The 12154-nt window shown below is 41.6% G+C and overlaps 1 protein-coding gene and 1 long non-coding RNA gene across 2 annotated transcripts in view; one reads left to right on the forward strand and one right to left on the reverse strand.

The window, feature by feature from the left end:
- Positions 1 to 308: 308 nt before the first annotated feature.
- TMEM252 (transmembrane protein 252) lies at positions 309 to 6186 on the reverse strand. The gene is given in 2 exon segments (NM_001133698.2): positions 309 to 2784; positions 5840 to 6186. Coding segments are annotated over 2 exon segments (513 nt in total). The 5' UTR covers positions 6118 to 6186; the 3' UTR covers positions 309 to 2549.
- Positions 6187 to 6277: 91 nt separating this feature from the next.
- The window catches only part of LOC134759777 (uncharacterized), a 109827-nt gene continuing 103950 nt past the window's right edge, over positions 6278 to 12154 (forward strand). The window contains exons 1-2 of the long non-coding RNA XR_010136519.1: positions 6278 to 6533; positions 7679 to 7939. This is a non-coding gene — a long non-coding RNA (uncharacterized LOC134759777). The remainder of the gene's footprint in view (positions 6534 to 7678; positions 7940 to 12154) is intronic.

The following is a 12154-nucleotide window of genomic DNA, read 5'->3' on the forward strand; positions in this document are numbered from 1 at the left end:
TTGTTCTTGACACATGATTCAGAGTACATATGCAGTCACTCTGTGGAACCTGCTCTGATTCACATTGCCAAGATATTATTTCTGCCTTACATGAAATGTTAAAAAAAAATCAACAAATAACTATTGGTATTTTATTTTCAAAAAGACACACCCAGGTTATTTTCCAAATCAGCAGTTAGAGTTCAGTAATGTTTGGGTTTGCAGAAAGATCAACTCATTCTGACACTGTGTTAAACCAGAGAATAATACTTTGACTTATGGTCTTTTATTGATTTTTTTTCTGATGCAAAAAAAAAAAAGGCAAAAGAGAAATTTAAGTACAAAATTTATTGCGGTAAAGAGATTAAAACTATTTCTTATGGAAACCAAAATCAACGTTTGTTTCACTTGACTACCAGTAGTTGGAAAAACTATCTATTACAAATGCAAACTCTGGACAAAAGACTAATGATGGTCCTTGTTCAAGTCAGTGAATGTGCTCAGACCACCAGGGAGAATTTCAGGATAACTGTCTTAGTAGAGGGATAGAAAGAGATGACAAGAGAGGAATAATAAATTACATTACTAATAAATGATCACTTCCTTATTGGACAACCATGAGTGACCTTCATATCTTTGTGCCCTCAATGCCAAGGATTCAAATAACAGATTCCCAAATTCATGCTTCATGGACAAGGATTTCCTTTTATGAAGCTTCTTATGCATTTGTCAGGTTATACTTAATCTATGCACTCAGCAATGATGGAGAAGATGAGGCCACAGAGGAGGCTCCATCCCATCTTGACCACCCTCTTCCTCTTTGAATGATCTACATCCTTCTCACCAACTGTCTAAAGCCCTTCCTGTGCCCATTCACCAAGGGCCGTCTCCGTTGGGAATCATTCTTCATCATCCATATAATGATCAGGGGGAAACTCTGCAATGAGGCAAGGGACCAGTTTCTAGGCAGAAAACCTGGAAGACATTTTACGTATTTTAAAAGAAGCCGATTAACCCTAAAGCAATCTCTGCCACTTCTCCAAGGGCTTTAAGATATTGCAGTAACCCTGGGGCTCCATTTTCTGTTACAGCCCATTTTCTGAAGGGAGAGAGAAATCCAAACTGTCTCCTAGAAGGAGAGAAGTTAGACAGGGCTACCTAGCTCAAAAGTGTGAAGTCAGTCAATCCTCCCATGTTCCTCTAGGGACCCTTCTCCACCCTCCTAGAAGTCATTGTGTTATTGGAAAAGTTTCTTAACTCCTCACAATCTCAGTTTTATGCATATGTAAAATGGGAATAATCATAGTGCCTGTCTCTTAAAGATGGAATGAGGGCTAACATGCATGGAAAGCTCATGGCACAGAGCCTGCCATATAACAGGCATTCCACAACTGTGAAGCCAGCATGAATGCCTCACTTGATAGAGGAGAAAACTGAGGCCCGGAGAGATGAAGATTCTTGGCCCAAGTTCAAAAGCATCAGGCTGCATCTCTCTCTACCACCCTGCAACCAGACTTGTCCTCTTGTATTTAAAAAAACAATAAAATATAATAAAGTTGAGGAGAAACCATTGGATTTAAAAATGAATGCCCTAAGTCTAAAAGTCAAGATCTGTATCTTGAGACACAAGAAATTTCCTATTAATGATGAACATACATCATTAGAGTTTCTTATCTTTCAAATTCTAGAGATTTATATGGGGATTCTTTGAATTACATACAAATATTTTTAACCTTTATAAGATTTATATCAAGTAGTATATTAATACCATCTATGGCCGGTACAAATTCTACCCTACACCCCAGAATTCCATGTATTATGAATTAAGTATTCTGTCTATTCCATTTGGGTCTATAAGCAATCTTATCATGTCTATTTGTTTAAGGGCCTCTTTTAAGAGACAGCTCATTTAATATTTTGTGTTTGAACCATCTTGAAGGCAAATATTACAGTCATTTTCCTTTTACATAGAAAAAATACACATCATGAAAATAAAATAATACAAAATAACATTCATGGGTTCCGAGGGCATATCTCCCAGGATGTGAAGTACTGCCTCACTGTGGTAGTATGGTCAGCTGGAGGTAACTAGGAAACAAGCTAACAAAACAAAAGGCTGAACAATCAATAAATTAAACAACAAACCTTCCCTTTGAGATTACTAGGTGATATAGAACAGGAAGGCGTGTGGCTGTCCTGACAACCAGCATCTATTCCTCCCTGGCTGGAGTTGAGGTGATGGGAGGGAAATTGAGTGAGAGCAGAAAGAATCTCTGTAAGCAGAGCTCTCAGAGTAACACCTTTGGGGACCCAAGGCCTGCTGGGGTTAAGATTAGTGTGAATCCTCTGAAATGTCTGCTTGGTGTTGGCCACACCCTTCCAGGGCCTCTGGCCTGCCCTGCCCTGGCATGGCCAATTATGTCTGGAATTCAGGGCTGTCATCCCCTCCCCAAGCTCTCGTGTGGGGTCCCTGGTGTGGCTTTTCCTCCCACAGTCCCTCGTTTGCCTTTATTATCAGTAGCTGCTCCCCACAGCGGTGGCATCATGAGTGCTGGAGAGCTTTCTCTGCCTCAGCACTCTTGGCCTCGCCTCTGGGCGTCCTCTGAGATTGCTGTCACCACCAGGCTGGCTATGGACTCTCTATAAGATGGTGGGGCCTCTGGGTGGGAGTCATTTCCATCCTGGAATTCCAGGCCCGTCTCTGTATATAGAGGTGGAGGAATGCCAGAGGCCTCTCTCTCTGCAGGACAGCTTTGCTTTTCCACCTCAAGGCTCTCTTCATAAGCTGGAGGGTAAAAGTCTGGCCTAGGGGACAAAACAGCACAAACATGCATGCGTTATTTAGGCATTAATGCCAAAGAGGCAGACGGCTGCCTCTCTCAGCTCAAATTGTGCGAAGCTAAACTGTTAAGAAACATGGATTTCTGAAACAGATGTACTTCTTCCTGGCATCACCAGTTTTTTAAAAATGTGCTGCTCTTCCAAAAGAACCTTTTTATCAGCCGCAGGATGCCTGCCTCTAGTCACATTTTTTTCCCAGTGGGTTATGCCAAGCTATTTCTTCTCTATTGCTCACTCACTCATGGAAGCAGGGCCATTCAGTGTGAGATCCTTGTCAACATCAGAGGAGGTGGGGCCTTTGGATAGGGAACTTCTCTCTACCGAGTACTTAGTCCATCCACATCCTTGCTCCCTTTCTCGCATGGCATCGTCCCCTCAATTGCACTCACTTTCTCTGATCATCACAGCCAACAAAATAATGAATGAAAACCAACTCTGTGCTGATCCCTGAACTATACCAGATGCCATGTCTCTATCCTAACACCCTTTCAAGACTCAGTAGCTAGTTTCAAAGAAAACATACAAACATATTCATTTCTCAAATGATATCAACTGACAACTTTACGCAGATTTCAGTTGCAGCCCTTTCTATGCCAGTAGGCTAAAGCAGCCATTCGTTCGGGGGCTGATGTACTCATTGGTCATCTTGCCCAGCATTTCTAATTGCTAAATCCTCCTGGCTTCTCCATCATGAATGAATTTGGGGGAGGGGGAGAGGGGAGGAAGAGAGACCGATGAGCTCGGCTGAGTTGTGTATTTATAGAGTGATCCTTCCAGTGCCTACAGGGAGTGTTTATGGTGTGTAACCACAACAGAACAGGGACTGCCATTTGTAGCCACAACTCCATTCCAAATGTTACCAGGCCCAAAGCCAGTAGCTGAAGAAGCTGTCTACTGTAAGGCATAAATCTCAGCCTTCACTCAGAATAGCCAAGGCTGAGTCATGGGGCACATGTGTAAAGGCATTTTACACAGAAAGGTGAGCTGTTCCCTGGAGTGATTTGAAAGGTTCCAGGATGACTGCTGCCTGCCCCAAATCCCAGCTAACTCTCCCAACCCCACCCTCCTTCAACTGCCAGCCACATTCCCAGTCCCCTGAATTCCATCATCGGAGACCCATTTGCTTTGATATCTCAACCTGGGTATCCATTTTGAGTGCAAATGCTTCGGAGAAATGTGACTTCCCAGGCTGACTTGCCAGCCATTCTGCGTGGGATGAGCATCTAATTACATGCAGCGAGAAGAGGCAGTAAAATGGGGGTGTCACGATGTCCATAATTTACTTTCAAACATTTCAGTATACTGTAATATTATGCAGTGTTAGTCAATTTAAGCTATATCCTAAAGGCAATCAGTTACATTTATCAGAAATTCACTCTAGAGGTAGTCCTCTAACATTTATACAAAAAGAAATCATCACCCTAGAGGCATCTTCTACAATCACTTCATTTCTCTTAATTTTTAATCAAACCCAGAAACTCTGCTGGTTAGTATAACATTGGAAATAAGTTTTGGTTTTCATAATTATTATCTTATTAATTAGCATAAAGGATGCCAAAAGTGGACCCTCATGGGTAAGATTACTTATATTCAAGATACATGGAGTAGCTAAAATATTTTAGATACTTTCTACTCTTGCACGAAGAGGGCAAAATAACTTATAGTCTTGTAGCCTGTATCTTGAGAATGATGCCTAGGGTGTTATCCCTAAATGGTCCTGTGGCTAGCCAAGAATTAGGAGGTTTCTTGTTGTCTGATACTGACTATAAGATTAACCGAATCTTTTTTTTCTTGTGGTAAAATATATATGACATAAAATTTACTGTTTTTAAGTGTATAGTTCAGTGGCACTAAATACACTCATATTGCTCTACAACCGTCACCTTAAAACTCTCTACTCATTAAACAATAGGTCCCCAGTCTCTCCTTCCACCAGCCCCTGGGACCACTGTTCTACTTTCTGTGTCAATGAATTTGTCTATGCTAGGTACTCATGTAAGTGGAATCATATAATATTTGCCCTTTGTAACTGACTTGTTTCACTTAGCATAATGTTTTCAACTTCATCCAAGGGGTGGCATGTGCCAGGATTTCCTTCCTTTTTAAGGCTAATATTCCATTGCATGTATATACCACATTTTATCTATTCACCTGTTGATGGACATTTGGGCTGTGTCCACCTTTGGGCTATTGTGAATAAATGTTGCTACAAGCATTGGTGTACAAACATCCATTTGAATCCCTGCTTTCAGTTCCTTTGTGTATAAACTCAGAATGCAGAATTGCTGGATCAAATGGTAATTCAATATTTAATGTATAGAGGAATCTCCACACTGTTTTCCACAGTGGTTGCACCATTTTAACATTCCCACCAGCAATGCACAGGGTTCCAATTTATTGACATCCTCACCAACACTAGCTGTTTGGTTTTGTTTTTTGATGATAACTATCCTAATGTATGAGATGGTGAGAAAGAATGAATCTTGCCTCTAGAATATTATCACCTTCCCCTGAAGGAATGTTTTATGCAAGGTGAGATCACAACACCTAAAAGGACAGTAAACTGGGACTTCTCTGAGCTCACAGAGATTCCAGGACTCATTTTATGCCTGCTTCCTCATTTGTTGTGAGGCAGAATTTGGTCTGGGACTTGCTTTCCTTAGAACCTTATAGCCAGGTTATGGGAAGTAACTAACCATCACCTGCTACTAATTAATGACAGCTGCCATGATATAACAAAAGAGCCGGGGTTTCTAAATTGGCTTAGGTGGGTTTTCACTGGGGGTGGTGGTAGGGTTTCTCTGAGATGAGTTGCCCCTACGTCATGGTTTTCCCCAGAGATGGCGCCATTCTTCCTTATAACAACCCCAGAGTAATTCCCTGACAATAAAGCTTTGGTTCTAGACAGACAGCCCATGGGACATGTAAGTCGCTCCATAGTAGGATCAGAAATTAGTCAGATGTTACACAACTCAGCCCATCTCAGCCCTTCTTGGTCCCTCTGCCTGTCAGCACGTACCTGTCTACTGTGGCCACGGACAGGGCCCCATGAGCAAGGTGTTGTCGGAGCATGTGCCTCAACACGCCTTTGCTTTCAGTCACCTGGCGGTAGTTGCTCCAGAAAATTCCACTCAGAAGGATCACAAACCCCAGAGGCAGAAGCAAATAGGCAGCAATCAGGCTCCCCTGACAGTCGAATATGGAGCCCCAGGAAATGAAGAAGGCCCCCAGGCAGACCATCAGGAAACCCATCAGGAGGGCAAGAGCACAGAGAATGAGGCCAGTTCTGTTCTGCATCCTTGCACCTTAGGAACCCAGCACCCTGACCCTGCCGCTCCTCTGCTTCCCTGCTTGCTCCAAGAGAATGAGCTCATTAGCCAGCTTGCAGCTTTATATGCTCTGGGACCCACTGGCCTTTGGACAATTAAATGAAACAGGCACTTAGAAGCTATTCATTAACCATTGAAAGTAAGTGTAATATCCTTGGAGAATTAGCCAAAAAACATAGCATTGTATACTGCAGGCAGGAGTGGCTTCGTGTAGCTGTTTTGCTCTTCAGAGTTGGGTGGGACACTCAGCTGTTCCCAGTTATTTGAACGTACGGCTCTCCTTTGATTAAAAGGCGCTGGTCTCTTAGTCCCCATGGAGGGCAATTCCCCACTAAAAGCTGGAGAAGTTAGCATTCTTTAAAGAATGATCTTCTTTGAGGTTTGGTAAGAAATCCCTTCTTGATTCCTTCTCCCTTTCTCTGTACTAAAAAGGCATTTCTTTAATGCTGTTAACATGTTTGTCTTGCCTCCCTCAATGAATCCCCACTTATTGCCCCCACACTATGATACTGGCATAATTCCAAGACAAAAGTTCAGAATGTGAACTCCGTGATTCCTGCTCTGTTGACAAGATGAAGAGCTTGAGTGGGAGGGGAAGGAGAGTGCTGGAGAAAAGGACTATAATAGACAGAGCCTCGGGAATTTGGGGGGATTTTGGGACTGTAATTCCTGCAATGTTTCCCCCTTTCATAAAGTACATATGAAATAGAATTCGTTTTAGAGGATGCTGCTAAAAATGTTCCCTGTCCTCTCCTCCACACCTCTGCTCTATGTAGCATTGCCTCAAAAAATCTTTCCGGAACCAGCCTTCTGTTTCCTGGCTGGAATTTGTTTTCTTTAGCTTGACTGTCTTTGATTGTGGATAGCTTATTTCAGACTTGCTTTATGCCCTGGCTCTGCCCTTTTTTATTTGATATTGTGGCACGTCTCTGCCAAAAGTCTCCTTCCCATAGGAACCCTGGGTTGCTTTTACTCAAGATAGCTTATCTTCAGTTCCTCTTTGCTGCTGTTCCACTCCACTACTCCATTACCATTATTTCCCATTTACTTTCCCAATGAGAGAAGCAGTTTTTTGTGCCATGCCCTAGTAATCCCTCATACAACCTTTAGTCTCACACCCACCATCTCCTTAGCTCTACCTTCATGTTAGGGCTGGGAGACATGGATATTAGAGAGGTAGACACTCTGGATCAAAAACTATATAAGGCACTTCTCCATTCCAACCTTTAGCCTTTACCTTTCTTAGCTTCAATTTCAACCTTGAACTACCTTGATCTTCTAGACTTGATATTGTCTTTGCAATCTTAAAACAGCTCTTATTCCCTCCTTCCCCAAACCGTGAGATGGAAGATTTCTAAGATGATCCCTAAGGATCCCACCTCCTGATATTCATGTCCTTGTGTAAGTAATCCTCTCCCCTGGGTGTAGGCTGGACCTAGTGACTTCATTCTAATCAATAGAATATGGTAATGGTGATAGGAAGTTACTTCCATGGAGGCTACACAAGATTGTGGTTTTCATCTTTCTAGCAGACTCTATTGCCCTCTTGGCTTGCACCCTTTGAAGAAGGAAGCTGCCATATTGGAGAGGCCCATGAGGCAAGGAATTGAGGGCAGGTTCTGGCCAACAGTCACTGAAGAACTGAGGCCCTTAGTCCATCAGCCCATGAGGAACTGCATCCTGTCAATGACCACGTGAGCTTGGAATCAAATCCTCATCCCACTGAGCCTTGAGATGACTCTACTCCCAAGGGTCACCTTGACTCAGTGACCCTGAAGTAGAGGACCCAGGTAAGTCATACTCGGATTCCTGACCCACAGAAACTGTGAGATAAAATGTTTCAGCCAGGATCCTGGATGCCACAAGATGGCAAGAGCCATAATTAATGAATGCATTATGATCAAATCATTTCATATATATGGATGTGACTATTTTAACAAATAAAAGAGGTCAAAAGTTTAAAAAAATGTATATTTTAAAAATATGCTAAGTTTTGTGGCAATTTTTTAGACAGCAGTAGATAATTAAAAAAATTCTCTTAGGACTTTGAAAATCAGAAGAGACAATCAATGTTAAGTATTTATCACAGTACCTGGCACAGAGAGTGCCCTGTGAAGGTTATATATAATCACCCTCACCAATGTTGTTATTTTCATTGCTGTTACAATTCCAAAAATCTGTGGAAGACCCAGGACCCCCAGCTGAAAGGTCTGCACTAGGAATTGGGTCCCAGGAACAGGTAGATGGTAAAGCTTCAGGATAATGTTAAGAATCAGGTGATGGAGGAACAGTACTCTCAATCGGAGCACCCATCAGACAGTTGGGCTTCTCTGTTTTAGACAAAAATGTAGGCAGAAATTAGACTGGGGATTATGACAAGTCAGGCCTCATTCTTGTGATCACATCAACACATGAGTAAATAAGTTTCTCTATACTTTTTCCTCCTCCATGCCAATAAAGTACACTAGAACCATTGCCTTATAGTTTGCCAGATGGTTTCTTCCCCTCCAATGCCCTTTGAGGAGGCTCCTGTCATTCCACAGCAGTGTTGTGGTGGTGGTGGTGGTGGTATGTTTTTGGTGAGAAATTAGGTATGGAAGAGCAAAATCCAGGAAGTGGCGGCAGGCTGGAAGGACTCAGTCCCTTTACATAAAATTTATGTGAAATTAAGAATAGTTCCTGGGCTCAAGGTATTTGAGGAATTTATTTTGGGCATCAAGGGGAAAGGGCTGGGAATATTTGCAGCATCTGTGGGAAGTAGACGAGAAAAGGAAAAAAAATCAATATGGAAATATGAAGTATCACAGGGAACCATATTTCTCCTTCAAAATGACTAAGAAATACTAATGAATACCACACAGTCCCTCTGTGCAATAAAACTGTACCTGAAATACCTCCTAAATCTGTACAAATAAAATAAACAAATTTAAAAGGCAAAAGAAAGAGAAATACTGGTGAAGTTGAGGTTATTTTGTATGTTTATGTTTATTATTAAATATACGTTACTAAATAATTATAATTTTTTAACTGTGACTCTGCTTCAGTTCCTCTTTTTGCCCATCATAAAATTTTATTATAAGTAATTAAAACTTTACTCGCTGGTAAGAAATTACCAATGCTTAAAATGGTAATTTTAATTATAAGAAAATTTAGGTTGAAAAGATAGTGTGTTCCCTCGCATTGTCAAATAATATACAATGCTGCAGATAAAAACAGAGATCAGCATAGTTTTTAGGAACTATGCTTCACCCTCAAATTTATTTGTATACCTGGAAATTCAGTTGCCATCATCAAGCTTAGGTTAATTGATTATAAACTGGTTAACACAATTGAGCATCATAGCATCTTGAGACAGTTCTAGTCTGCAAACATAAGCCACCAGCGTACTTTACAGTAATAACACGAAACCAACATCATACTGTAAGCAAAAGATGCTAAGTTATCATGTGTTATTATGAAGAGTTATTATGAAGGTTGTCATTGTTGTGCATACTTTCTTTTTTTCTGAAAATATTTGATCTTTACTTTTTATGTGCTTTGTAATATGTGCTATGAGTGTAGCCATATATATATGGAGATTATATATTAAGCTATATCTGTATCAGGGGTATGTGCCCACTTTTTAAACTTTTAAGTTCAGAGGTACATGTGCAATTTTGTTATATAGGTAAACTTGTGTCATGGGGGTTTGTTGTACAGATTATTTCATCACCCACGTATTAAGCCTAGTTCCCATTGATTATTTTTCCTGATCCTCTCCCACCTCCCACCCTCTACCCTCCAATAGGACCCAGTGTCTGTTGGTCCCTTCTTTGTGTCCATGTGTTTTGATCATTTAGCTCCCACTTATAAATGGGAACATGTAGTAAATACGTTTTCTGTTCCTGTGTTAGTTTGATGATAATGGCCTCCAGCTCCACCCACATCCATGCAAAGGACATGATCTTGTTCTTTCTTATGGCTCCATAGTATTCCATGGTGTATATGTACCACATTTTCTTTATCCAGCCTATTATTGATGGGCATTTAGGTTGATTCCATGTCTTTGCTATTGTGAATAGTACTGCAAAGAACATATGTGTGCATGTGTCTTTATGATAGAATGATTTATATTCCCTTGGGTATATATCCAGTAATGGGATTGCTGGACTGAATGGCATTTCTGTCTTCAGGTCTTTGAGGAATCACCACAATGTCTTCCACAATGGCTGAACTAATTTACACTCCCACCAACAGTGTATAAGCATTCCTTTTTCTCCACAACCTTGCCAGTATCTGTTATTTTTGACTTTTAACAATAGCCATTCTGACTGGTGTTAGATAGTATCTCATTGTGGTTTTGATTTGCATTTCTCTAATGATCAGTGATGTTGAGATTTTTTCATATGATTGTTGGTTGCATGAATGTCTTCTTTCTGCTTCAGTTCTAAACCACATGGATCACTGCTGTATAAGCATTATTCCCCTTTTGTGCCTCAAAAATGACCAAGAATCACTAAAACCAATTACTTTTAATTTTAAACAATTTTTATTACTTGCAGTTTCCCTCCTATTTATGTTGCAGTATGCCCTTTTTCCCCACACTCACTAGTAGTAATAACATTTTTGAAAAAAAGAAATGAAAGCAGATGTACACTTGCTTTACTCACAGTGAAACAGCACAGACGTGGAGAGAAAGCATCTTGTTCATCAGCCATCTTGAAGGTGTAGAAGAAACTCAAGCAGAAGAGCAGTTGTGATAACAGAAGAGAAAATCAGGCCACATTCTCAGGGCTGGGGCAAAATAAAAAGAATGTAACAAAGAGGCAGTCGAACACTAAGTTGCCTTGAAGAGTCGTTTCAGGAGACCTTTGCCCCTTTACCTGAGCTGTATCCTATCTTCTGGATCTGCCTTCTCTCCCATGCCAACTTTTCCATTTTCTCCCCCTTGCCACTACTCAGCACTGATTATGGGAGTAAGGGGCCATTTAAAGGTGGGAATACTGCAGAATAAAGAGACTGATGATTCACCGAAGTTCACAGACAGTATGGAACTGATGGGAAAATGGATACGCTGGAGGGGTATGGTTCACACCTCTAGAGAGAAAAGTTCTGGGATGCAGTGGAGGCCAAGCCAAAGTCCCCCATCACTGTTTCCATCTCCTTCTCAAGAGATCCACCAAGGAAATGATACCTTGCTTTTAAACTAGTCTATTTGCTTATTATTCTTCCTCTTAAAAATTCACCCATCAGGCTGGGCGTGGTGGCTCACGCCTGTAATCCCAGCACTTTGGGAGGCCAAGATGGGTGGATCATGAAATCAGGAGATAGAGACCACCCTGGCTAACACGGTGAAACCCCGTCTCTACTAAAAATACAAAAAACATTAGCCGGGCGTGGTGGCGGGCACCTGTAGTCCCAGCTACTCAGGAGGCTGAGGCAGGAGAATGGCATGAACCCGGGAGGCGGAGCTTGCAGTGAGCTGAGATCGCACTACTGCACTCTAGCCTGGGCGACTGAGAGAGACTCCGTCTCAAAAAAAAGACAAAAAAACAAACAAAAAAAACACCAATCAGCAGAAGTGTCTGACATGGTAGTAAGCAACAACATGTTATTTGGTTGACAGCCAAATTATCTTAAACCATAATCACTCTTTCAACACTGTTCCTTTGAGCATGACAGATCCATGAGGATTGTTCTGAACACTGAGTGCCTTACCTTGCACATCAGAGCCCCCAAAACCTCACCCTTCTTTCAGTCTCCGGTGCAATACACAAATACCTTAGAACTTCTCACAGCCCTATGCACTCTAGTTTCTGTTTACCAGGCACATGGGCCAATACCCTTGTTTCGAAAACAGGAAGAGTATTGCTGTGAATGAGAAGTCAGTGGGGACTTTGGAAGGAAACTAATGGTGTGTAGAAGCTGTTGCATAGGAGGGACATGGGGCCAAGAGCTGAGGCAGACTGGCCAGATTTCAGAAGGTCACTTTGGTTTAGGAAGTGAGGCTTTGTGGGAGGTAGGGA

Source organism: Pongo abelii, chromosome 13 (assembly GCF_028885655.2).
Source record: "Pongo abelii isolate AG06213 chromosome 13, NHGRI_mPonAbe1-v2.0_pri, whole genome shotgun sequence".
NCBI classification, from domain to species: domain Eukaryota; kingdom Metazoa; phylum Chordata; class Mammalia; order Primates; family Hominidae; genus Pongo; species Pongo abelii.